This window comes from Pantherophis guttatus, chromosome 17 (assembly GCF_059756535.1).
Source record: "Pantherophis guttatus breed Tessera chromosome 17, ASM5975653v1, whole genome shotgun sequence".
NCBI classification, from domain to species: domain Eukaryota; kingdom Metazoa; phylum Chordata; class Lepidosauria; order Squamata; family Colubridae; genus Pantherophis; species Pantherophis guttatus.
Window position 1 is genome coordinate 16715501 of NC_142079.1, and position 27861 is coordinate 16743361.

General features: G+C 48.6%; 1 protein-coding gene across 2 annotated transcripts; it reads left to right on the plus strand.

The window, feature by feature from the left end:
* Positions 1–1126: 1126 nt before the first annotated feature.
* On the plus strand, positions 1127–26636 carry UPB1 (beta-ureidopropionase 1). 2 transcript variants are annotated; one of them, XM_034438534.3, is made up of 10 exons: positions 1127–3213; positions 4846–5017; positions 6213–6300; positions 8403–8497; positions 9382–9543; positions 12285–12454; positions 14489–14570; positions 14993–15035; positions 19545–19699; positions 26332–26636. In XM_034438534.3, the coding sequence occupies exons 1-10, from the start codon at positions 2918–2920 to the stop codon at positions 26413–26415; spliced, it is 1347 nt and encodes a 448-aa protein (XP_034294425.2). In that variant the 5' UTR covers positions 1127–2917; the 3' UTR covers positions 26416–26636. The 2 variants fall into 2 exon arrangements, with proteins under 2 accessions (XP_034294425.2, XP_087736752.1); XM_087880626.1 differs by lacking the exon at positions 1127–3213 and adding an exon at positions 3238–3784.
* The last annotated feature ends 1225 nt before the right edge of the window (positions 26637–27861 follow it).

Below are 27861 nucleotides of genomic sequence, written 5' to 3' on the forward strand. Positions count from 1 at the left end.
TTTGTCCCCACGTGGATCATAACTAAAACAATGTGTGTTTCAGCAAAGATTCTTATCTCAAAAGACAACTGTCCCTTCTAGAAGATGATGATAATGTAGCTCCAATTGAAAGCCAATTATTTTTCTGCACAATGTTCAGCAAAATCTGATTGTGATTCAGCTGAGAACTATTAAAATTCTCCTATAAATATATCCATGTTTATCTGAAGCAGATGCAGCCCTTGCGCTTACTCTGGGTTCTGAGGGGAGAAAAGGCAGCATCTGTTTCCACAGGACAGGTTGGTGTAATGGAAGCTCAGACCTGCCAGCCCAGGCAGAAAAAGCCAGCCAGGACCCTCCAAGAATGCCCCCTTTCTTTTAGGCTCCACAGACTCGGAGCTTTTCTTCTAGCAGATGCTGGAAAGACTCCCACCTGGGAGCAGGGAGGGAGGAGCTGCTCATGAGCTACAGGGACCTTTGTCCAAAGCAGGTGAAACTGTCCTTGTGGCTGTAGGTAATTTCCCTTGTCTGCAAGGGAAACCAGAGATGGTCAATCTCTGCCCTGTGAGATGACCTTCCCAGGCCCAATAAATATGTTCCCAAGGAAGAGTGGGTGACTCAGAGCAGGATTTCAGGCTCAGAATAGGCCTGAGTGGGTGGGATTGAGTGAGAGGAGGAACACCCTGGCTTCAGAGAAGCTTTGTCCTGATCCTTTGATCCGGAGCCAACAGGAAGAGTTGCGTCCCAACAGCCATAAAAGGGGGAGAGAGAGAGAGAGAGGGAGGGAGGGAGGGAGGGAGGGAGAGAGAGAGAGAGAGAGAGAGAGAGAGAGAGGAAAAAGAAAAAAGAGAGAGAAAATGTTCACCATTCTCTTGTGTAAAAGAGGGAGAAGCAAAAGGGATGTTCAGGCTTATTCTGATCATTCCAGTCTAGAGAAGCAATACAAGGATGCAAGAAAGTGGAACTCAAGCTTAACTAAAAAATAATAATAAATCTGATGGGACGCATCCGTCACTCAGGCTTTAAAGAAAAGATTAAGCTTCCATATGGAAAAATTTCTTTCTCACCTCTTTTTGCAACAATCATTTTTTCTCTGAAACCAAGTCACACATGATGCAACCAAGAAATAAGCACAACTTACTTTGATGAAGTTCTTACTTTTCTTCAAATATTATAATTGGAATAGTCTGGCTCATTTTTTCTGAATCATCACCCAAAATCCCACCCACCCAGGATTGTCTCCTGAAAACCAGTTTCCAAGGCAAACACTGATTTCAGAAAAAATTCCCAGTTCACCCAGTGCCAGCACACGGGCCCTCATCCCCAATGGATGGAGCAGAGGATTGGGAGCCTCGGGTTTTGCTCTGATGCACATCTGGATTCACCCTTTGCATCTCTTACTAAAGGGAAAAGTTCTTGCTGCAGAAGTAGAGAAAAGCAGATGTGACCTGAGCCCTCTGAGGAAAATTTTGACCACACTGGGCTATGGGAAGTACTCGCATGCTCATTTTCCCAGGTTGGCCTAAATCCAGGGTTTGCTTGTAGTTATCTCCAGGCTGTGTTTCTTAAGGCCACCAAAGACCCGTCCCATCTGGGAAACTGATCCTTAGGTTATTTGTTCTCTTTGGTGAAAACAATGCAAGGAAGGGTGAACTGGGCGTGAGGCTGGGGAAGGGAGATTCAACTTGGCTACCAGATTTATTTTTTAAAAGGGGATCAGAAGACAGTAGCACTGCACAAGGACCGAAGGAATTGTGATGCACGTAAAATATACACCTCCTGTATTTGCCTTCCCCAAATTATAACAAAAACTAATACAAACCTAGGATTAACTTGAACATTTCCATCCCATTTGAAAGCAAAACTCAGCATGCCATAATGCGCTGCGATCCACCAACTGACTTCGGTCATGCTTTCCAGGCTGTCTGAATACAGAATAACAGATATGGAAAGGACCTTTGAGGTCTTCTAGTCCAACCCCCTGCTCAAGTAGGAAATCCTTTATCATTCTGGACAAACGGCTGACCAATTTCTTCTTAAGAATGGAGACAATTTCTGGAGGGAAGCCATTCACTGGTTAATTGTTCTTGCTGACATGAAGTTCAGCAAGTGAATCTGCTTTCCAGGGGTATCTGCAGGTTCTGATCAATGTAGTGAAGACGGTGGCTACAATGGTGCAATCGACACCCCTGTTTTTATGTGCATGGAGCAGAGTTTGGGGGCTGCCACCTTGACCCCTCCGTGGACACCCACAGCTTCCTGTGAGTAGACAGGCCGCCTGCCTTTTTCGCTGTGCGCATTTTGTACTTGAGGAAGAAACATCCTGCAGGCAAAAGGGCTTCCTTCTCCATTGAGCTAAGCTGCTGTAAAAAGTCCTTTTTCCAAGTCATCTTTCCTTTTGTGGGATCCACTTTCCAATCTCCATCCCAGCTCCTTGTGCACGTACAGAGTTTGGGCAAGACGGCTTTGCAAACAAACAAGGCAGGGGGAGGGGGGAGGGGGGGCTGGAATGTTGGAAATTCAGACTAAGAATAGAAAAGCAAAAGGTCAGCCAGGCAACCTCCTTGAGGAATGGACACCAAAACAAGGCCAGGCCTCTTCCTGGAGCCCCGAAGCCTGCAGGGATACGGAGGGAGCACGAGTCCCACAGCAGAATCAGCTGGAGCTGGAAGCCACACAGGCCGACCAGACCAAAGGGGTCCCCGAGACCCAGCTGGCTGTGCTCCTTCAAGAGAGGAGCAACTAAGATGATGAGAGAGACAAAAACTTATGGTGAACTTATGTTGAAGGATTTGGGCATGTGGGGAGAAAGGAAGGGGGGTGCATGATAGCAGGATTCCAGTATTTGAGGGGCTGCCACAATACAAAGTCCATGCAACAACCACTCCCATTGAGGGCAATTCAATTGCAGGTTTAGGATCCCATCCAGTCATGGGAAATGGGTTGGCAGGGAAGCCCGATGAGTCCTGGAGCTGAGGTTGGATCCCCAGAGTCGCTTGGGCAACGCTTGGGCGGGGGGGGGGGGGAGGCAGCTGCTTGGTCGCCATGGCTGGGGAGTAAAACTCCTGCACACTCTACTCTGCCCCTCCCTCCGTGGCCCCACGGAGAGATGCGACTTCCAGCCTGCTGCCCAATTCAAAACCAGCGGCCTCTGCTTCAGCCCCTCCGGCCTATTTCGCCACACACACACCGGTGCACCTCCACCGAGATCAGCCCGTCCGGAAGGCACGTTGGGTGAGCGTGGGAAGCAGGCCAGTGGGGGGCGTCGCTGTCCCGGGGCTGAGTCCGCTGAGTGGAGCCGGCCGAGGGAGGCCCTGCAGGGAGCGCCGGGAGTTCGGGCCCGGGGACCCCCGCGGCTTGCCTTGCCTTGGCGGCTGTGCAATGTGTCAATCAGGCAGGGCAGGGAGGACGAACCCTCCGGCCTGGGCTGGACGCTGAGCTTGGCCCGGGGGCCCGGTGGGCTTCGCTCTCACTGCCTTGAGAGGCCCCCGCAACTGAGGCAGGAGGGCGGCTGCCCACGCGGGTTCCGCAGCCTCCGTGACCCGATGCGTCCGCGGCAGTGGGGTGGGGGCGGGAGGCCGGACGCCTCCGCGGGGGAAGCTGCCCCCAGCTTCGCTTAATGGTTAACCGGCGTCCGCAGCCCGCGCCCAGCAGCCGCGCCGCCCAGGCCGAGGAGCGAGCAGAGCAGAGCGGCGGCGGCGGCGATGGCTGCGCGGCTGGACTCGCTGGAGCGCTGCCTGGAGCGGCACCTGCCCGCCGCCGAGCTGGCCGAGGCGAAGCGGCTCCTCTTCGGGGAGCCCCTCAGGTGGGTCGGGGGAGCCGGGCCCCTCCCTCCGCCCAGAGACCGCTGAGCTCTACGCCCAGCGTCTCCTCCCCGGCTGGCGCAGGTCCCGGGGCGTCGGGCTTGGGCGGCCGTGGCGGGAGCCCCGGAGCGCCTTCCCGCGGGCGCCTGGGCCGGTCGCTCCGTCCGGGGGTTCCCGAGCCCGACCCGGAGCGCGGCTGGCTGCGCAGGGGCGTTGCGGGCTCGGAAAAGGGCCGGGGCGAAGGGCGCTTCCTCGGGCGAAGGAGCGGAGCGGCCGCCTCTCGGGGCAGCAGAAGAGGGGAGCCTCCCGGGCGCCCCGGCCCTGGCAACTCCAGCTCTGGACTGGCCTTCCACGCTGGCCCACCCGAGCCACGGGGGTCTCGCCCGCAGGATCCCCACTCCACTTCAGCAGCCCCGGGAAAGGCCCTCAGAGGCTCCCCGTCCTTCCTGTGCCCAGCCGGCCCTCATCCCCCACGTGATGGAAGGGGGGTCTCTGTGGAGTTTCCAACTTCCCCCTTCCTTTGCCCCCCCATCCCACTCCCTCACAGCTGGTTCAAGGCGCTGGGAGGAGGAGGCGCAGGCCCCCCCCGTGTTTGTCGAGGGATTGCAGGGATTGGGAAGAAGGGCTCAGACACGAATAGCCATGTTCACTTTGAGAGTAAGAGCCATGAAGAATGATCCATGAAGTCCATAGTTGGTTCTGGCTGGGCTCATCCACAGGAGATTGTGCCTGGTGTCCCCCTGAAAAATCGGTTGTGCTTTTCAAGTGAATAAAAAGTGCTCAAAGTTTAAGGGAGACTTTTAGAAGTTCCTTTGGTTTGTGATATATCACCTGTCCCAACTTTATTCATAGTTAAGGATACATTGAAAAACTATCCTTGGTGACGCTTTAGATCCTGTGTTTGTATGATTGTATGATCCTATGATTGTATTTTACTCTTCAGTCCAATTATACATTTTCCGCATTTCATTTGGATCTAAAAAGTCTGAAGATGCCTTTATTATCTGGTAGGTAATTACAGAAAAAAGAGAGGCTTTCCTCCTTTTCTTCCAACTTATTGCAGGCCACTGGAACTGCCCAAGGAGGCTCTCTCAGCTGCTGCAGAGAGGGACTTTGAGCTGCAGGGCCACAAATTTGAAGCTGCAGCAGAGCAGCTGCGGCAGCCACGCCTGGTCCGAGTGGGGCTGATCCAGAACAAGATTCCTCTGACTACAGACGCGCCAGTCGCTGAGCAGGTAGGAGCTGTGGGGCTTCTCAAGGAGATCAACACAGCCTCCGTATTAACCATTCATCTGCAGTGGGCTTTGGACCCTGGAAGGAAGATGTGGAACCAGCACTTTTGGACAGTTGGAAACTTGGCTTTCTTCTTGCTGCACCCTCCGCATGTTTATCGGGGAGCTGCTGCCTGCTCCTCGTCTTGCAAGTTTAGAGAAGGGTGGTGAGATGGTGGGGCAGCCTGAGTTTTGGGGTGGGCTCTAGGCCACTGAAGCTACAGATACAGATCCTCAGATATCATCCACAAAAGATGCTTCCTCCTTCAAAAGGCAACAAGGAAGTTTGGGTGCCCATCATTGGGTAACTCATGTTACCCAGTAACATGTACCTTCAGTACAATAAATTATCCAAAAGTCATTTTGATGAAGTGCACAACAGCGGAGGCTGTCCTCTTTTCTGTCTTCTTTTGATAACCTTCTTGTTACTCAAGACTTTAGTTCTGTGCCTGGCATGTGACTTCGAGGTGTGCGGGTCCTATGGCCACTGGGATGCCATCCTGGCTCTGAGCACTGGCTTGAAGTGAGCAAAATGCGGGGCACCTCTTGTCCAGCCAGTGGCAAAGGAAGCCCTTCTTGGGATGATGAAGAAGCAGCTGCTCGTGATTCCAGGATGTCCCTGGCAGCAGCCCCTTTGGCGTGGGGGGATGCTGCCCCTTTTGCTGGGTTTAGAACACAGGTGGTATTTAGCAGGTTCTGACCAGGTTCTGGAGAAATGGTAGCGGAAATTTTGAGTAGTTCAGAGAACCGGTAAATACCACCTCTGTCTGGCCCCATTCCCATCTATTCTCTGCCTCCCGAGTCCCAGCTAATCCGGAGGAAATGGGAATTTTGCAGTATCCTTCCCCTGCCACTCCCACAGAACCGGTAGTAAACAATTTTGAATCCCACCCCTGGTTTAGAACATTGTTAGTCTTATTCTTCAAATAACTGCTGGCTCTTATTCTCTCAAAGAGGGCGGGGGGAGATGCTCCTTTACATCTTTTAAGAGGTTTTTAAGTATGGAACTCACTAAAACCGCTCTTTCACAATCCTTGGGCATCTACCCCTTTCCTCACTTGGCATTTTCCTGTGTTTTTGAGCCGGAGGGGGGAAGGAGAGTAATAGTAATTTATTAACACTCTGTGTTGCTTTAACCTGGGATGTTGCTTCTACCTAGGTAACTGCACTGCACAACCGCATACAAGAGATTGTGGAAGTGGCTGAAATATGTGGAGTAAATGTGATCTGTTTCCAGGAGGCTTGGAGTAAGTCCCAGGTGGTCTCTGTGCTCAACCTCTGCCCACTCAAAGCCCGGATTCATAGAGTAGTTCAGTAACCTGACAAATGTTGGTCTCTGCCCCCCACAGAGAGGGCTCGCAATCTGGGTGTCCTCCTGGACGCACGGCTGTCTTTAGAAGAGCACATGACGGCCGTGGCCAGGGGGGCCTTTTATCAGGTTCGCCTGATCCGCCAGTTGCAGCCCTTTCTGGACCGGGACGCCTTGCGCACGGTCACTCATGCCCTTGTCACCTCCCGGCTGGACTATTGTAATGCTCTCTACATGGGGCTCCCCTTGAAGAGCACTTGGAGGCTCCAACTGGTCCAGAATGCGGCCGCGTGGGTGGTTATGGGCGCAACCCATTGTGCCCGTGTGACACCCCTCCTGCGCGAGCTGCACTGGCTCCCAGTGGTCTTCCGAGTGCGATTCAAGGTGTTGGTTACCACCTTTGGTCCATGGCATAGGACCTGGGTACCTTTAAGACCGTCTTCTGCCACCAATAGCCTCCCACCGACCAGTCCGCTCCCACAGAGAGGGTCTCCTCAGGGTGCCATCAGCCAAGTTATGTCGGCTGGCGACACCCAGGGGGAGGGCCTTCTCTGTGGGAGCCCCAGCCCTGTGGAATGAACTACCCCCGTAGATACGTAAGATCTCCGACCTCCGGGTGTTTCGCTGCGCACTGAAGACCCTGTTCCGCCAGGCCGGGCTATCAACATAATAATTTTAAATTGGGGTATTTTAAATTTTTGGGGTTTTAAACTGGCCAAATCTATTTAATTATTATTTTAAATTTTAATCATTGTTGTGTCTTGTGTTTTAAATTGGCTGTACACCGCCCTGAGTCCTTCGGGAGAAGAGCGGTATAGAAATAAAATTATTATTATTATTATTATTATTATTATTATTATTATTATTATTATTATTATTATTATTATTATTATTATTATTATTATTATTAGATCTGGAGCAGAAGGACTGCTCTGAGCTGGCATCCATGGGGAGGGGAGGGGGGGCATGAAATAACCTTGTAGGGTAGGTTTGATTGTGCTGCAAAATAACCCTGTGAAGGGAAATATGTTTATTATGGCATAAGCCATCTTGGATGAAGAAGACAAGGGCTATTTAGCAGATAGTGGAGAGGAAACAGCCAGAGGCAAAGCTAAAAGACCAATTGGGAGGCAGGACCAGAAAAGGCAGGAAGAGGCCAGAGGGAGAAATTCTCAGGCTGGCTAGATTGAAATGCCCCTCTTGAAAACTCCTCCCAGGTTGCAGGAACACCCCCCCCCCAGGGTCTGGTGGAAGAAGGGGGCGCTATTCCTTCCAGAGAGGTGAAGTGACTGACCAGGATGAGAGAGTACCTGATATGGAGGAGGGTCATCTTGACGTTCTCCCTCCTTCATTCTTGTGGGCAGAGGGGAGGCAGTGGAGGAGGGGCTGGTGGGACTGGGTTTTGGCAGGGTTTGCACGTGGGAAGATGCTTGTCACTCAGCCCTGTTTCCAAGTGGCAGCATCACACACAGAGAATGACAGATGTGGTCCTCTTCAAAAGACTGTCAAACAACTGAAGATGGGAAAAATAGTTTGTTGTTTTACGTTGCTGTTTTCACTCTGTTTGTAAAGTGCGTAGAGTCAGCTGGGCAAGATGGGCAGCATATAAGTTGAATGAATAAATGGCTGAATCAATTGATAGAGATAGATGATAATGAGAGAGAGGATAGATAGATCGATCGATTGATCCTGATAGGCTTCAGTAGAGTGAATGGATGGGGGATAGGCGGAAACGAGCTGATCTAAGGCCCAAACCAGTATTCCTCTGAAATTGGTTGTAATCTTTTCTGTTAGGAACTTGAGTTTTAAAATAAAATTGAAGACTATTTTGCAAATACTTGACTTGATTTTAAGGAATGAAAACCTGCAAAATCAATGCCTAAACCCTCTCCTGGTTTAGAGTTCCACCTTTGCAGAGGTGATTGCGTTAGTGGCAGAGAGGCAGAGTCAATATTTACAGGCTTCCTGGCCAGTTTAAAAGCTGCTTTGTTTAACCAGAGCAAAGCTGGTGCTGATGTCCTTTTATGCTCTTTTCACCAGCCATGCCCTTTGCTTTCTGTACGCAAGAGAAACTGCCATGGACTGAATTTGCGGAATCAGCAGAAGACGGACCCACCACAAGATTCTGCCAGATGGTAGAGAAGTCCTTTTTGCTCCCCCCTCCCTGCAAATAGTGCTTTTAACATTGTCTGCGGCACACAGTTTGGGGTCTGCATATTATTTTCCATTCATATCCTGCATTTTCTCTATACGTTCTCATCCTTCTGCAAATTGGGAGGGCTGTGACTGTCTTTTACTGCAGGAGCCAGCAACTCTTTGCCAAAAGGATCATGCTTGTGATTGTATGCATCGTCATTTAACTCAATTTGTTTATTATGAATGTGTGTTGGGAAGGAACTAACAGTGAGAAACAAATAGCCTGGGCTATTTGGCTCCTTATATTGTTTCATTCAAAAATGGATGGATAAGATAAGAATGACCTTGAGAAGAAGAAGAAGAGAGAGGCTGCATCTTTGCAGCTTTGTGCATCCAAGTGAACTTGCCTGAAAGTTGATCCTTCCTTCTTGAGTGGGAAGCATCTTGTTCTATGAAGAGATTTGCTGACTCCAAAGGGGCAAATGGTCTGCTCTGGTTCACATCTCCACTGTTACCACTAAAGTCTAAGTTCAAGAATGGGTGACTGTTAGTGTGGATTGTTAGTTGATTGCATCCTGGGGGATGTTGTGGTAACATTCAGACATATGAGATCACAAGATGACCCGAGGGGAAGGAAGAGAGAATGTAATTGGATCAATGAAATATAATACAAAATGCTCTTTCTAGAAAGGACAATAATATAATTCATTCACTCTTCAGTTGCACAGAGAGGATAATTGCTATGTTTCTAGAAAATGAACCCGATGCTCTTGGCTAATCTCGGATGGGCTTTGCGAAAGGGCAGTTCTGCTCACCGTTGCCCTTTCTGAATGAACAAACCCCCAAAAGTGCAGCATACAACATGGCATAATTTTGTTTGCAGCTGGCTAAGAAACACAATCTGGTTGTGGTCTCTCCCATCCTGGAAAGGGACGCTGCCCACGGAGGAACCCTGTGGAATTCAGCCGTGGTCATTTCCAGCTCTGGTTCTGTGCTGGGGAAGAGCAGGAAGAATCACATCCCCCGGGTGGGCGACTTCAATGAGGTGAGTTGTGGGATGGCCAGAGCGGGGGGGGGGGCATGAAGACCCCAACTACCTCTGCAGGGCTGATGCTTTGGGGAGGGGGGCAGGAAAACATTCCGAAGTCTGGAAATGATGGTTAATCCTTCCCACTGCATTGAGAGGGAGTCGTGTGCAGGGAAGAACTCTTTCCCCACAAGGGAAAGTAGCTGATGGAAAGGCAAAGATCTCGGAGCACGTTGGATGATCCAGCTAAGCAGCCCAAAGAAAAAAATTGGCATCCAGCAAGCAGAGGCTGCAATCATCTGATCGGGGGTGAGGCTGGGGCCTTTTCCCTCCGACCTGGCAGGGCCGGGAACCTCTCCAGACATGGGCATTTGGTGAAGGATAGAGGGTGTACAGTGTTTGGTTTTGAAAGGGCTCCAGTCCAAACTTTCACATTGGATCCCATTTTGATGGCAAAACTCAAGATGAAATGGGCTATTTTGAGGATTTGAGATTCAAGTCAGAGGAGCTGCATTGTGGGGCCGCATCAGGGGGGGCTCTTGAGGGACGGAGGAGCCCTGGAGTTCTGCAACAGGTATCAGGACCTGCAATTACCTCATCAACGCCCAGCGAAGCCAGGAAGATGTCCGTGTGCCAGCAGTGGAATGAAAGGCCCGTATCTCCTGAGGGGCAAAGGTTCTCTGGAACAGGTTCCATTAGGTCTCCCTCTCCTAACCAAGCAAACAACAAGGAAGGGACAAATGGCCACCAGATTTCTAGTGACATGTATCCTCCCCCCCACCCCCAGCAACTGGGGACTCAGTTAGAATAGTTCCCTCCCTGGAATATTTTCCATGTTGCTTTTTTTACCAGTTGTACAGAAAGTTCACTTTCTACTGCAGATTTATTTTTTATTAATGCTCAGACTGTGATAGTGGAATAATCCCGGGCAAAGGACAAAACCTCCAATCACCTGAGCATTGGTGCAAATCTGTCAGCTATTAGGGAGCCAACCCACCAAGCGGCTCTGGGTTCAAGCAGACTGGGCTGGACCAGGGGTGAAATTTAAAATTTGTTACTACCGGTTCTGTGGGTGTGGCTTGGTGGGGGGGGAAATGTGATGGTGGGCGTGGCCAACTTTTTTTTTTTTACTTTTAAAAGCATTTTTTCTACAACCTTAAGGGGTTGCAGAAAAAATGCTTTTAGAAGCCTCTGACGATCAGGCAAGTCAGCTGGGATCGCCAGAGGCTTTTAAAGGCATTTTTTTTCCTACAACCTTTTCAGCTGAAGAGGTTGCAGAAAAAAATGCTTTGAAAAGCCTCTGACGATCCCAGCTGAGCCGCGCGATCATCAGAGGCATTTTTTTTTTTTTACTTTTAAAAGCATTTTTTTGGCCGAAGAGGTAGAAAAAAGTAAAAAAAAAAAGGCTCTGATGATCGCGCGGCTCAGCTGGGCATCGGAGGGGCACAGAGATTTTTGCTACCGGTTCTCCGAACCACCCACCGCCATCGCTACCAGATCGGGCGATCCTGTCCGAACCAGGAGCATTTCACCCCTGGGCTGGACATAGACTGGATAGGAATATATTTGTGCAAAGGCCAGCAAAACAAGTGAAATTGCTCTTGAAAGAAATAGGTAAAGTTTTCTTTAGCTATTTTGAATATTTTCAGATGTAGCCACAGAGCTTTTACCATCAGCTTAGAGCTGTGTAGTACAACAAAGGGTTAAATGAATGAGAGAGGAGGGCCTGAAATGAATCCCTCCGCCTGTTCTGTGTCCGAACTTGGCTTGTTTTCCTTCTAATTAACTTTTTTTTTTCAAGGAAGGGAACATCAAGGAATGGAGTGTATCTAGAGAGATTTTAGAGAATCATTTGGAAATAATGAATTTGTATGTAATGGAGTGGGGAAATAAAATGTTTTGGAGGCTACATGTTTAATAAAGAAACTAAGGAAATAAAAGCAAAGGGGAGATTGAAGTCAGAGAATCAAGCCTATTATCTTCACTGTTTCTGCACTAAATTTTGGAATATGGGTAACAACATGAGATGAATATCATGAGGCACAAAGACCTATCAAGGATCCCAAGATCCCACCAGAGAAACATTGGACACCTTGAACCAGAGGAAGATGCAGCACCAAAGGGGAGGAAGGTGTTGAAGTCCTGGCTGGACCCAGTCCTGCTGGTCATGGAAGGCCAGATTATCCTTTAACCCAGACGTGGAAGGCGTCTGAGTTAAGATAAAAGGATAATCTCATAGGAAAGATGTCCTGCTGGGGCTTGGCTACAGATCATCAACCAGTTGGAATATTTATTAAAGCAATAACTGAAGCTTCAAAACACCATGAAGTGGCTGCGATGGGAGATTTCAACCACCCAGACTCATTCACAAAGCTGGGGGATCTGGCCCACACCCAGACGGAGATTGCAATCTCATCTGGATAATGTAGACGGTCTGGGATCAGCGGGACACAGAGAAATGCCAGGTATTATATTTAGGGAGGTAAAATATAGGATGCACACAGGTACACGGTGATGGATTCATGATGGAAACACCATTTAACGTCTTGGGTTAAATGCAAGGACAAAGCTTTTGGCGGTAAGTGCTGCTCTGAAGTTGAGTGGCCTACCTGCAGAGGCTTGTGGCTTCTCCATCTTGAAATTTGTGAGAAGAAGCTGGACATCAGCCACAAGGCATGGTGGCTTAATGCTGTTCCTGCGGAGGTTCCTGAGTTCTAACCGTGATTTAGTCCTGAGGTGTTGGATCATCTCTTTTACAGTCGAGATATTATCTGGAAGGGGACCGAGGACACCCAGTGTTTGAGACCCAGTTTGGGAAGATTGCGGTGAATATTTGCTTTGGTCGCCATCATCCGCTCAACTGGCTCATGTACAGTTTGAATGGAGCAGAGATCATCTTTAACCCTTCGGCCACTATTGGCAAACTCAGGTATAGTTACTATCATTTTTTTGTTGCAGTAAAATGGAATAAATAGCTGGATAGATCCCATGAATAGCAGGATTTTGCAGTTTCCTAATGAGATAGTCTCTTGGTCTGTGACTTATCTGTCATGAAGGAAAACCTTGTCTCCAGAAGCTCAGATCCTTCCATCCATTTTGCAGCACTTCTGGCATTTTCCTTAGCTTGCCAAGTGGACAGCATGTGTGGATCTCCCCCCACTTCTGCCCCCTTCAGCCAGGAGAGCCAAAAGGAGGCCATGACCTTCTCCAACTCCATTCTTTGCATCAGAAAAGCCAGAAGATATCTGAGCCGCTTCTCTCAGATCTGCTTCTTGTACTGATGAGAAGTCTGGGAGCCTTTTTCAAAACAGACTTGCAGACTTGCTAGCTTCATTTCTCTGTTATCTCCCTCTTCCTCTCCTCTCTCTATCCCTCTATCATCTCCCTCCCTCCCTCTCTCCAGTGATGGCAAATATCTGGCTTGAGTGTAGGATGAGGGTGGAGATTTGTTCTCTGAGCCTGTGTGTTGCGTTCCAAACATTTTGTTACCAGGCATCTTCAGTGGAGTTTAGGGGTGTCAGTGTTGGTGTTCCTCTGGTTATAGGAGCTTTGTGTGGTCAGTAGGTCTTGTGATGGGGAGGTCATGTCAGGTGAGGGTCTCTCTTTCTTCTGTGAGAAAACTTTCAGCTTTTTCAGTGCAGCTGGTAGTTCTCCTGACCTCCCTTGGGCTTTTACAGCCACCTGGCCAGTTCTCCAAATATTGCAATGCAACAAGACAGAGGAATCTGCTCCATTTTGTGCCTCTTGAGGGTCCAAGGCAAAACATGGGACTTTACTTGACTCATGATGGATTTCACATGTTAAGTCTCCCTTTCAGAAAAGGGCCTTCCAAGATCTGTGATAGTCTCACACATCAATTGCATAAAGCAGATGATACAGTAAGCTGATTTTCAGTTTTAGAGGTGGAATCTTTTTCATGTAAGGAAACGTTACACAAATGCAAAAGATTAAACAGCCAAATGCAACCTTCACCCATTACTGGTCTTAGTCTTAGCAAGACTAAGATTTAATGCAGAATAGTCCAAGATTATGCAGGAAAGGTAAAGGAATGCTTCATAAGCAGGTAACCTGTGTGCACGAGTTCACCCATAACTCCGCAGATAACTAGTTGCAGACAGGTTCCTCCTGATCAGGTTTTATTAACTTTATGTACTGTTTGCTGTTTTAGATGACAGATTTCTTAGACCATCATGTTTCTTTCAAGAAAACCCAGAGGAGCCTCACACACCCCTGCCCCCCCTGCCCCAGGGTTTGGAAGTTGGGTTTCCCCCGTAATTTTTCCCTATCTCTTCCTCAACTGTTGGGAGGGGAAGAAAAAGCCTAAATCATAGTTTGGATGCAACAAAGGATAGGATGAAAATAAGCAGACCTGCTTCAGCCCAAACACACCCATCAGAGGTCCTGGGTGATCAGTAGAATTCAGGAGGCCGCTGGGTTGGTTGGATGGATAATGCTGACTCCAGAAATTTAGCATGTGGTCCTCAGGTCACCACTGCTTTGGGAAAGTCAAGGGGAAGCTCTGGCACTTGCTCTTAACTGGTCTGTCATTCCAACAGTGACACTTTGAGAACTGGACTTTCCTTGAAACGTGCTGGTGCATAATGTGGCACTGGGGTTCCATCAGAAAGAATTTTGCTGGCTTCGAGTTTGCCCTGAGGCACCCGAGGAATGCCACAGGGGCCCTCTTCCCACAGGGCTCTGCTATGCTGAGTGCCCCATTGCCCAGGGGGAACATGTTGTGGCCCTCTCAAAGGGGCTCCTTCACGGAGTCTGACCCTCTTCTGTAGCTCCTGGTTTCTATGGAGCAGGTTCCTTTTTTGCTCCTGGTTATTCATGGTCTTACATGGTTTGCTGCATTTGTATGTCTGTCAGGGTGCCCTGGCCCATTTCCTGACCAAACAAGCTGCCTGGGTGGAAGAGAAAATGTGTCTGCAGAATATAATTTTCTTGGTGGCCTTTACAGTGAATCCATGTGGCCCATCGAAGCAAGAAATGCCGCCATTGCCAACCACTGCTTCACCTGTGCCATCAACCGCGTGGGGACGGTAAGATCTTTCAGCTCTCCTTGGCCAAAGATTTGGGTTTAGAAACTGCGACTTTAGAGAAATTAGACATAATCCCCATGCGGAGGAATGGAGGGTGGGGGCCTCATGCCATGAATCAAATTTCAGCCAGTCTTAAGTTTTTTGTTAACTATATTGTGGCTATAAGTCTCTGCTAAACCAAATTGCGCTAAATATGGAGCAGTTAACACGAAACATAGTTGATTTAAGGGGCAACAGAATTCCATATATAACAAATATTTATAAGCCCTTGGTATAGAAATTGGTAAAGATACCTGTGTGTATGCTGAAGTCCAACATGGCTCACTCAGGAATTCTGGGAGTTGAAGTCCACAAGTCATAAAAGGGCCATCCCTGCTTTAGAGTAAGAGGGGTCTCAGTTTGTACCTCTTGGCTTCTCACAGGAACTTTTCCCACACCCCTTTACATCTGGAGATGGAAAACCAGGTGCGTATGGCTTTTTCCTTGGGGGGGGGGGTTGATGTGCTGGCTGGCAACTGCAGGAGCTTTTTCCCACTGGTCTCCCCAAAGGAGAATGTCAGCTTGGCGATTTATTTATTTATTTATTTTGTCGCATTTCTATGCCACCCAACTCCCAAGGGGCTCTATTGCCTCCACCCACCTAAGAAAGTGATATTGATGGTAGCTGGGAAGCAACAATGGAAATACACGAGGCGGTCATGCACTGAGGAATAGTCAGACACATTATTGCTTGGGAAAGTGAGCATGAAAAGAGCCTAGAATTCCAATTGGGCACAACCCGATCATGACCCAGAAATAGAACAAGATTTTCCGCTGCTCTCCATGAACTAAGTTTGGTCAGTGTTGAACACTGGGCTTCTGAAAAGAATTCAGACAAATTGGAAAGGCTTCTGTGAAGGACAGTGATGGCGAACAGACAACCAAGAAATGTGCTGAGAACAGGAGAACAGATTGGGAACATCAGGGTAAAGTTGGGGTGAAGGACTCAGGGTGGGAAGAGCAGATTAAAGCCCATCCTCAACTGTAGAAGCTCAGTTGATGGCCAAGTCCTCTTTCCCTCTCCCTCTCCCTCTCTTTTTCTCTCTCTTTCCCTCTTTCTCTCTCTCCTTCTCCCTCCCCCTCCCTCTTTCTTTCCCTCTTTCTTTCTCCTCCCTCTCCCTCCCCCTTTCTCTCTCTTTTTCTCTCTCTCTCCTTCTCCCTCTCCCCCTCCCTCCCTCCTTCTCTCTGTGTGCAACCCAACCTACAGTTGCAAGAAAAAGTATGTGAATCCCTTGGAATTACGTGGAGTTTTGCATGAATTGGTCATAAAATGTGCTCTGAACTTCATCTAAGTCACAACAATAGAAAAACACAGTCTGCTTAAAATAATACTACACAAACATTAGATGTTGCTGTGGTTTAATGGAACATAGCATGTAAACATTCACAGTGCAGGGAGGAAAAAGTATGTGAGCCCCTAGCCTAATGACTTCTCCAAGAGCTAATTGGAGCCAGGAGTGAGCCAACCTTGACTCCAATCAGTGTGATGATATTGGATGTGTTGCTGACAGCTGTCCTGCCCTTTAAAAACACACACCTGTTTTGGGGTTACTGGTTTCAAGAAGCACTGTCTGATGTGAACCATGCGTCGCAGAAAAGAGCTCTCAGAAGACCTACGATCAAGAATTGTTGACTGCATGAAGCTGGAAAGGGTTACAAAAGTATCTCCAAAAGCCTTGATGTTCATGTGTCCACGGTAAGACAGACTGTCTACAAATGGAGAAAGTTAGCACTGTTGCTACTCTCCCTAGGCGTGGTCGTCCTGTAAAAATGACTGCAAGAGCACAGCGCAGAATGCTTCATGAGGTAAAGAAGAATCCTAGAGTGTCAGCTAAAGACCTACAGAAATCTCTGACACATGCTAACATTTTTATTTTATTTTTTTTATTGGAAAAGTTTTACAAACAACAAATTTTTCCCCCATTTCCCCCCCCAACCCCCCCAACCCCTCCCTCCCCATGACTTCCCCAAGGTGAAATCCATCCACATTATATTATGTCATACTTTACCACCCCTCTATTCCCCTCCCTGTGCACTATAAATTTTTACATCACAATAAGCTATTTCGCCCCTTATAAACTATACATTTCTACACAACATTTAGCTAAAAACTATCTGGTACTTCATAGTTTGGTATTTATTCTGCACATAATCTATCCAATTCTTCCACTCCCATACATAACTCTCTTGAGTCCGGTCTTTTAAGTATGCTGATATCTTCGCCATTTCTGCGAAACTGGCCATCTTCAAGGTCCATTCTTGAATTGTAGGCACATCAACCCTTTTCCAATATTGACCAATCAATAACCTGGCTGCTGTCACCATATACAATATCAATTTTGTTTCACCCACTGAAAAACCCTTGACTATTATACCCAATAAGAACAAATGAGGAGAAAATTGAATTTTTTTCTTTAAAACATTTTGCATAACCCACCAAATTTTTATCCAAAAAGCCTTGGCTTTCTTGCATGTCCACCATATATGATAATATGTAGCATCTAAACAATCGCATCTCCAACATGCGATTGAACATTAGGATACATACATGACAATTTCTTAGGATCTAAATGCCACCTATAAAACATTTTATAAAAATTTTCCCTTAAATTCTGCGACTGTGTAAACTTAACATTCTGAACCCATATTTTTTCCCATGTTTCTATCATAACTGGTTCTCCAAAATTTTGCGCCCATTTTATCATACAATCTTTAACCAATTCATTTTCTGAATCTCTCTCTAACAAAACATTATAAATCCTCTTAATATGCATTGGGCCTTTCTCTTTTATCTGTCTAACCAATTCTTCTTCATGCAGCATTAAACCAGTTTTTTGATTTTCTCTCCATCTCAATTGAAGTTGATTATACTGTAACCAAGTTAAATTAATCCCTTCTTCCAACAGTGTCTTCAATGTCTTTAGTTGCCATCTGCCCCCATCATTAAAAAGTACTTCTTTATATAACCCCCCCTCCCGAGTGACTTTATATTTATATTCCGTATAATATGACCAAGATCCAACCACAACGGTATTTTATAATCCCATTTGAATCGGTGCTTCTTCCATACTCTCATCAAGGAGCTTCTAAGTATATGACTATTAAATACTTTATCAACCTTGTTTTCATAAAATAAATATGTGTGCCAACCAAATTCAAGATCGTGGCTTTCTATATTCAATATTCCAGTCTTTGTCCTTCCAAACCAATCACTTGCTTGTGTAAACGCTGCAGCCTCATAATATAATCTCAGGTTTGGAAGTTTAAGACCACCCCTTTCACGAACGACCTACGATCAAGAATTGTTGACTGCATGAAGTTGGAAAGGGTTACAAAAGTATCTCCAAAAGCCTTGATGTTCATGTGTCCACGGTAAGACACACTGTCTACAAATGGAGAAAGTTAGCACTGTTGCTACTCTCCCTAGGCGTGGTCATCCTGTAAAAATGACTGCAAGAGCACAGAGCAGAATGCTTCATGAGGTAAAGAAGAATCCTAGAGTGTCAGCTAAAGACCTACAGAAATCTCTGGCACATGCTAACATTTTTGTTGACACATCTACAATAAGGAAAACAAGAATGGAATACATGGGAGGACACCACGGAGGAAGCCATTGCTGTCCCAAAAAACATTTGCAGCACGTTTGAAGTTTGCAAAAGAGCACCTGGATGTTCCACAGCACTACTGGCAAAATATACTGTGGACAGATGAAACCAAATTTGAGTTGTTTGGGAAGAACACACAACACTATGTGTGGAGAAAAAAAGGCAGAGCACACCAACATCAAAACCTCATCCCCACTGTAAAACATGGTGGAGGCAGCATCCTGGTTTGGGGCTGCTTTGCTGCCTCAGGGCCTGGATGGATTGTTGTCATTGATGGGAAAATGAATTCCAGAGTTTATCAAGACATTTTGCAGGAAAACGTACGACCATCTGTCTGCCAACTGAAGCTCCACAGAGGATGGGTGATGCAACAGGACAATGACCCAAAGCATACAAGTAATTCAACAAAAAAATGGCTTCAACAGCACAGAATACGCCTTCTGGAGTGGCCCAGTCAGAGTCCTGACCTCAACCTGATTGAAATGCTGTGGCATGACCTTAAGAGAGCGATTCACACCAGACATCCCAAGAATATTGCTACACTGAAACAGTTTTGTGAAGAGGAGCGGTCCAAAATTACTCCAGATCATTGTGCAGGTCTGATCTGCAACTACAGGAAACGTTTGGTTGAGGTTATTGCTGCCAAAGGAGGGTCAACCAGTTATTAAGTCCAAAGGCTCACATACTTTTTCCTCCCTGCACTGTGAATGTTTACATGTTATGTGCCATTAAACCATGGCAACATCTAATGTTTGTGTAGTATTATTTTAAGCAGACTGTGTTTTTCTATTGTTGTGACTTAGATGAAGTTCAGAGCACATTTTATGACCAATTCATGCAAAACTCCATGTAATCCCAAGGGGTTCACATACTTTTTCTTGCAACTGTACCTTGTAAGGACATTATAGGAGAATTTGGAGGGGGGCTACTTATACTCCACGAGCTGAAGAAAAGTCTCATGGGTGGTTAGGTAGATGGGCAGAGAGCTCTGAGGAAAGATTCCTGAAGAGAAGATATCAGCTGGAAAGAGGTCACACCAGCAAGAGTCAAGGTGTCCCTCTCTTGCCAGAGGGCAGGATTAACGGATTTAAGAGACAGGAAAGCAGATTCTCATGGTGCCTAAGAAAAGGAGCACTTGGAAAGCCTCAAGCTTGTATTTGGGGTGCTTGAATTTCGAACCTGATGGGCAAGGGATGGACTAAGGGAGTTTAAATGATCTCCAACAGGAGAACAATACAGCCCTGGTCACGTGCAATTGTCACTCTCCGCTGTGGTGGATCTCTTTGTTGATTATTAATAAAATCCCGTTGTTCTGTATTGATTTATGAAGCCCATCGTGACTTGGGCTATTTTTATGGCTCAAGTTACGTAGCCGCTCCAAACGGAAGTCGGAGCCCAGGATTGTCACGAACCCGAGATGGACTGTTGGTGGCAGAGATGGATCTGAATCTTTGCAGACAAGTTAATGATGAATGGAATTTCAAGGTAAGACTTCCCATCTCTCTCTAAGCTCTTCAATGTGTATGTCTGATCTGGGAATTTGGAACTCTGCTGGCTTTTATTCTTCTGAATATCATCTTTTATATGTGTGTTCTGGAGAAACACATCTGTTCTGGGAAGGTTAATATGTTGCAGGATCTGCAAAAAATTATCATCGACAATTGGAAAACAGTATTATATTCTAAGTGACCAAGGGGAACCAGACTGTTACAGGATATTTGCCATTTAGATTGGAAAAACACATTCATTATGCTCATTCTGAAGTTTTAAAACCTTTCTTTTGAAAAAAGTGCTCTAATTTAAACATGAATAATTCCATCATGATGATCCCAGTTAGTCACACACATTCCTTTAAGGAATTACCTAAGAAGATGGGAGATATTTTCAAAAATTGCCCACCATGTCACTTATTTAAGAAGACCCCCTGCTTTCCGTAAGTAGTTCAGGCTTATCAGCAGTGGTGTGGCTGCTTCTCAAAAGGGCAAGAATCCCCTCTGAACCTAGATGAACAGGACCTCCAACCCAGAAGGGCCTCTGCTGTGTGAGACCCGAGGAGGGAAATGCACCCTATGAAGCACCAGAGACAAAGCCGAGGCTGCTTTTGGACTGGTCCTTACAGTTTTGAGCAGTTTCTCTGGCCAAAACACCTCTGACCAGTCTCAGCTTCAGCGGTGAGTTGCTTAGCTGCAGACATTTTGCATTATTTCAGAAGAAATCCAGAACCTTCACCTGGTGCAAAATATGTTTGGAGTCTTAGTGGAAAACCAGCTAAATATGAGCCAACAGAGTGCGGCGGCATCCAAAAAAGCCAATCAAATCCTAAATTGCATTAATAGAGAGATACGAGCAAGATCAAGTCAGGTACTAAGAACACTCTATAAAGCCTTAGTAAGACCACACCTAGAGTATTGCATCCAGTTTTGGTCACCACACTATAAAAAAAGATGTTGAGACTCTAGAAAAGTGCAGAGGAGAGCAACCAGGATGATTAGGGGACTGGAGACTAAAACATATGAAGAACGGTTGCAGGAACCGGGCATGGCCAGTCTAGTGAAGAGAAGGACCAAGGGAGACACGATAGCAGTCTTCCAATACTTGAGGGGCTGCCACAGAGAGAGGAATGGTCAAGCTATTTTCCAAGGCACCCGAAGGCCAGACAAGGAATAACGGATGGAAACTGACCAAGGAAGATTTACCTCTGCGCATGCTCCAAGATGGCGACCCGGCTCTAGGCTCGCTGTGATAGAGATGGGGTCTTGGCTTGTGAGGGTCTCCGGGGGGGTCGTTTGACCATCTGGGACCCCCTGCCCGGCAGGCGTGCTTCTAGCCGGTCGATTGAGAGCTTTTCGGGCTCTCTAAGGTGCCGATAACAGCGTGGCACCGACGTTCCGACGTTCCGACGAACAGCTGTTCCGAGGCCGCCATGAGAAGGGCGGCGTTCGTGATTCATGGGCGGCGGCGGCAGCAGCGGCAACGGAGGAACAGAAACGGCCAGCCTTCGGCTATGTTTGGATGGTTGGTGCGACGGCTGCGGTGGGGGCGCTGGCGTCGTCGCGGACTGCCCCCCCCCGCGTCAGAGTAGTGGAGGTACACGCCGGGGGGAAGGAAGTGGACGTCGAAGGAGGTGAGGGTGAATGGAAGATGTTGGTGGTGCCCGCGAGGATGCCAGCGCCTCCGCCGACGCCGTTGTAGCAGCCATTGGGATGGCTGGAGTCGTGTAGCCGAAGAAGAACGTGAGGGGGGAGCCTCCATCTCTGAATTTTAAACCTTGGCAACTTCGGGCCGCCATGGGGCTGGGGTAATTCCCAAACTTTAGCTCCCATGGCGAGGCCTCCTTCATAACCATCTCGGGGGGCTAGGACTGGGCATATAGGATGGTGGAAGACCTGGAAGACTCGAGGGGGGGGTTAATGAGGGTGGAGGGGCTGTTGGAGTTACTGCACAGCCCTGGTTAACCCTCTCCCCCCTGGTCCTAGTTGGGCCATTATCAGGCCCTATGATTAACATGCTTGCCCTGCCGGTTTCCGCTCGATGGAGGTGGCTCCCACTTATTTTCCTCTATCTGCTTGCCTGTATTATCCATCTATACGCTACCTGTATGAATATTGTGGACAGCTTTCTTTCTTCTGGAGACTTTGGACCTGGCTCTGTTTGTTATCTAGCACGCTGGCTGTATGAAAAATGGCAGCTTACAGGAGGACGAACGGAGCCGGTTTCTATCATTGTTTCACTACCGATGGGATGTACCATCTTCCCCATGGCGAGTTGGCCAACCATCGTGAGAGGCTGGTTGGACGATTACCCTCGAATTGGTTGGAACATTGGACTCCTCCACTGCCATGAGAGGACAGTGGAGACTCTTCCGCTTATGGTCAACCTGCCTTTTTCAGGACAATTTGGACTATCATGGAGCCCTGGGCCATACCTTATCACTACCTCAGAGCTTAGATGTACCGAAGGGCACAGCTTCTTGCACTGCGAGACTCCCCCCTCTCGCAAGCCTGGCCCTCCACGTTATCGAGGGCCTACCTCAATGACGGGTCTTGGAACCCAGAGAGGTGGCATGTGGCGAAGAGGGGGTTGAGGGGTTTTTAATGTAAATTTTTGGAAAAAATTTTAAGGGGTCCCGGGGGGGGGGAGGCAAAATTGGAACTAGGGTAGTGGGTTTGGGGGATAACCCACCAAGGGGAAGGTCAGGCCTGGCCACTATACGCGGCGGGGGGGGAGTTCCGGAGGAAATGGAGGGGGTCGAGCTTGTCCAGATTGTGTTTTTACCATCGGTACTGTGAGGGGGAGGGGTAGATATGGCGGGAGCAGGGGGCCATATCATGTTAAGGGAGCGCGCACCCGCTGTCTCCATGCGGTAGCATGCTCCGGCCCCCAAGGCTCCACTCGTTCTCCAGGTTGCACAGACCCTCAGGGCCCGGGCCTTCGGCTGATGTTGTGCAATGCCAGGTCCGCAGTAAATAAAGCCCCCCTCATTTGTGATCTTGTTCAGGAGGGGGGAGCGGACCTGGCAGGTATTACGGAGACCTGGTTGGGCCTGGAGGGAGGGGTCCCTCTGGTAGAAATGTGCCCACCAGGCTTCCACGCATTCCATCAACCGAGGTCTCAGGGGAGGGGCGGGGGAGTAGCGGTTATTATTAGAGAAGGTTTTAGGCCGAGGGAGGCCACTGTTCCTCAGACGACCGGTTGTGAGTCCCTCCTTGTGAAGTGGGGTCATGGGGTTCAGATGGGTTTGCTGATAACGTACCTGGCTCCCTGCCACGTGGCAGCAGCCCTGCCCGAGCTACTCAACGTTATCACCGCAGTGGCGGTTGATACCCCCAGACTTATGGTCATGGGGGATTTCAACCTGCCGTCCGTGGGTGAGACGTCTGAGGTGGCTCGGGAGTTCATGGCTTCCATGACGGCTATGGATCTGACCCAGCTAATTCATGGCCCTACGCACATGGGGGGAAACACACTGGACCTGATTTTTGTCTCTGGACAGTGGCTGAGTGATCTCGAGATAGGGGACATAGTCATCGAGCCCTTGTCATGGTCGGATCACTCTCTCCTTCGCCTTGATCTTCGAACCGCTGCTCCCCGCCGCAGGGAGGCGGAACCGATAAGATGGTACCGCCCCAGGCGCCTGATGGAACCTGATAGGTTCCAGACGGAGCTTGGGCCAATGCCTGAGGTCCTGGCTCACGCCTCGACTGGAGACTTAGTGGCCGCCTGGGATAGGGCGGCCGCTGGAGCTCTGGATTGAGTCGTGCCTTTGCGGCCTCTGACCCAGCGCCGATCTCACCTGGCTCCTTGGTTTACTGAGGAGCTGAGGGAGATGAAGCGCCGGAAAAGACGCCTAGAGAGTAGTTGGAGGGCCAGTCGCACTGAATCTGACCGGACACTGGTAAGATCTCATATTAAGAATTACCTAGTGGCGATAAAAGCAGCGAAATGTACTCATCTTGCTGCTCTTATTGCGTCATCAGATAACCACCCGGCCGCCCTGTTTAGGGTGACCCACTCCCTGCTCCACCAGGAAGCGAGGGAGGACCCCTTGGAGGGAAGAGCCGAGGACTTTGTTCAGTATCTGTATGACAAAATCACTCAGATTCGGGAAGATCTGGACTCTGATTGGGTAGATCCAGTGGGGATGACGGAGGCAGGTCCTGAGAATGTTATCTGGGATGAGTTTGACTCTGTGACCCCTGAGGACGTGGACAGGATTCTGGGTAGACTGAATGCGACCACATGTTTGTTGGACCCGTGCCCCTCCTGGTTAGTGCTGGCTTCCCAGGAGGTGACGCGAGGCTGGCTCCAGGGGATTATAAATGCTTCATTGAGTGAGGGTGTCTTTCCCGCCGCCTTGAAAGAGGCGGTGGTGAGACCTCTCCTCAAGAAGCCTTCCCTGGACCCGGCAATATTGGCTAATTATCGTCCAGTCTCCAACCTTCGCTTTGTTGCGAAGGTTGTTGAGAGTGTGGTGGCACGACAGTTTCCCCGGTACCCGGATGAAACGACGTATCTAGATCCGTTCCAGTCGGGCTTCAGGCCTGGGTACAGCACGGAAACGGCATTGGTCGCGTTGGTGGATGATCTCTGGAGGGCTCGGGACAGAGGTTGTTCCTCTATCCTGGTCCTATTAGATCTCTCAGCGGCTTTTGATACCATCGACCATGGTATCATGCTGCACCAGTTGGAAGGGTTGGGGGTGGGAGGCACCGTATTACGGTGGTTCTCCTCCTTTCTCTCCGACCGGTCGCAGTCTGTGTTGACAGGGGGGCAGAGGTCGACCCCGAGGCCCCTTATATGTGGGGTGCCACAAGGATCGGTCCTCTCGCCCCTTTTGTTCAACATTTATGTGAAGCCGTTGGGCGAGATCATCCATGGTTTCGGGGTGGAGTACCATCAGTACGCTGACGACACCCAGCTGTACATCTCCACCCCAGACCACCCCAACGATGCCCTTGAAGTGATGTCCCGGTGCCTGGAGGCCGTACGGATCTGGATGGGGAGAAACAGGCTCAGACTCAACCCATCCAAGACCGAGTGGCTGTGGTTTCCGACGTCCCGATATAGTCAGCTGGTGCCATCGCTGACTATTGGGGGCGAAGCATTGGCCCCCACGGAGAGGGCTCGCAACTTGGGTGTCCTCCTGGATTCACGGCTGTCTTTAGATGAGCACTTGACAGCCGTGACCGGGAGGATTTTTCATCAGGTTCGCCTGATCCGCCAGTTGCGTCCCTTTCTGGATCGGGACTCGTTACGCACGGTCACTCATGCCCTCGTCACCTCCCGTCTGGACTATTGTAACGCTCTCTACATGGGGCTCCCCTTGAGGAGCACTCGGAGGCTCCAACTGGCGCAGAGTGCGGCCGCGCGGGTGGTGATGGGAGCAACGTGGCGCTCCCATGTAACGCCTCTCCTGCGCGAGCTGCACTGGCTCCCGGTGGTCTTCCGAGTGCGCTTCAAGGTTTTGGTCATCACCTTTAGAGCGCTCCATGGCTTAGGACCTGGTTATCTACGGGACCGCCTGCTACCACCAATAGCCTCCCACCGGCCAGTACGCTCCCATAGAGAGGGGCTCCTCCAGGTGCTGTCGGCCAAACAATGTCGACTGGTGGCCCCCAGGGGGAGAGCCTTCTCTGTGGGGGCACCTACTATCTGGAACGAGCTCCCCCCCGAGATACGGAGGATTCCGGATCTGCGTACCTTCCGTCGCATGCTTAAGACGTTCCTATTCCAGCAAGCCGGCCTGACCTAAACTTTTCCTCTTTTAAACGGGAATTTTAAATTTGGTTTTAAATTATTGGGGTTTTAAATATGGTTCAGCCAAATTTATTTAACTTGTTTTATTTCTATTTTAAATTTTGTATTTATATGTTTTATTTCATGGCTGTTCACCGCCCTGAGTCCTTCGGGAGTAGGGCGGTATACAAATTTAAATAATAATAATAATAATAATAACAACAACAACAACAACAACAACAACAACAACAACAACAACAACAACAACAACAACCTGGAAATAAGGAGGAATTTTCTGACAGTGAGAACAATCAACCCATGGAACAGAAGTTGCCTTTGGAAATTGTGGGAGCTTCATCACTGGAAGCTTTCAAGAAGAGACTAGACTGCCATTTGGTATAGGGTCTCCTGCTTGGGCAGGGGGTTGGACTAGATGACCTCCAAGGTCCCCTCCAACTCTGTCATTCTATTCTATTCAGTGATTTACCAAAACAAGTCTGCTCCCCACCAACCTGGTTGCCTTCTGGCCTGTAGCTGCCCATCGAGGGTCTCTGAAGAATGGGGGTAACACAAGTTGCCCTAACAGTACTTTTCATCTCATTTTCTGGGGATGGCTTATTCACTGTGGTTTTATTGCACCTGAGCAGACTGTTGCCGTATTCAGCTATATAATGGTTAGGAGCAATTCATTTGATGAAGCATTTGGTAAATTAATCCTGGAAAATTGGGCCTCCTTTTCCACCACTAGTGTGAATATTTGTTATGGGTTGCTAGCAGGGATTGCTTAAAAAGACAAGGCAGCCCCTAGACCTGAAGCCCCAAGTTGGACATGCTTTGCAGGAACAGCTGAAAATAGTGGTTTCTTTTTCTCCCTTTTCCAGATGACTGGAAGGTACAAGATGTACGCAGAGGCACTTGCTGCATTTGCCCAACCCAATTTTGTGCCCAACGTCATCCGAGAGTGACCTCTCTGCCCACGGAGGAGGCTCTTCTCCAGATACTTCCATCTGTACAGGAATGGCCTCTTCTTTCCAACTGTCTCTTCCTGACTGGTCTCCTCTCTTATATTAAAAGCTGCCCTGGTAACTTCTCCGTTGCAAAAGGTCTTGTAAATGGAGACAAGCACCGAGGGTCTCCCCCATTAAATGGAAATACAAATTGAATTAATAAATAAATAATAAATAAATATTTGGTCCTATCCTGTCCTAAAAACAATGAAAAATGAAGATGAGAAATACTCAAGACAAGTTCTTAGTTCAGAAAGGCAAATTATCAGGTATGATAAAGGTCTGGTGGACGATGTCCGTGAGGAAGAGAGCGGGGAGACTCAGGAGCCCTCTCCTTCACTGGAGACCTGGAGGAAGAGCCAAGGGGTGATAGATACCTGGATGGAACCCAGAAATCAGTTTCAGCACGGTATCTTGATAATGTTAGAGTCAGTCAAACTTAAGAGAGACAAGGGCAGAATGTTTCATTCAGGAAACAAGCATGAAACGCCTAGAAGAGGATGGAGATTATTAATGAAATAATTCATTCAGTCACCTGAATATGTTCACTATTCAGGTGACTGTGAGGGCACAAATGAACCTCCAGGTGGCAATTCTCAGAGAGTGCTAATGACCAGATGACTGCAAGGAATATAAATCCTTCCATTTGGTCATAACCGAGGAAGCTTCTTGGATGAGAAGTGAAATGTCTTCCAAGGAAAAACAAAACTCCAATTTCCTTTTGAAAAAAACACCTTTGGGACATTAATGAAATGTATCTGACTCCCAGCAACACTGGGTGCTTTGCAAATCGCTTAAAACATTAAGAAAAAGGAGGCAGAGTGAAGATGGCAACATGCAGAAACCAGATCAGAGCCAAGGGAACCAGCCCCCACTATCCAAAGTGGACTTCAGGCCAAAGGCCCAGCTGGCTTGGTCCAAGGAGGAAGGAAAAATATGGCAGACAACCAGGTCCATTGAACTGGTCTGTTGGTCCACAGCACTGCTCAACTCAACTCCCCGAGGGAGTCATACAGGCCAAGATGGGGCTCTTGTTCCAGAATGCAGAGAGAGACTGGACCTTCCAACCACTAGAGGATTGGTGGGCTGTGTTTAAGGAAGGGCAGGATGGGGGAGAGGACTTTCATTTGGCTTCCTGCATGGACACACACACACACACACACACACCACGTTCTCACTGGCCACCTCCAAGCCCAGCTTTCTGTAAAGGTTCCTAGCTGCTGGGCTCTGCTGTTCCCTCTCCCACCTCAAGAACCAGTTCCTTTCAGAGGCTGGCAGCTGCCCTCTGGGGGCCCTCCTCACCTGCTTTGAAAAGAGGCAAAGACCCTCCCCTGCACTCCCAAGGTGGGCAGACAACCAGGCACGAGGACACCTGTTGGGCAGGCTTTACCCTGTGGCTTTGGG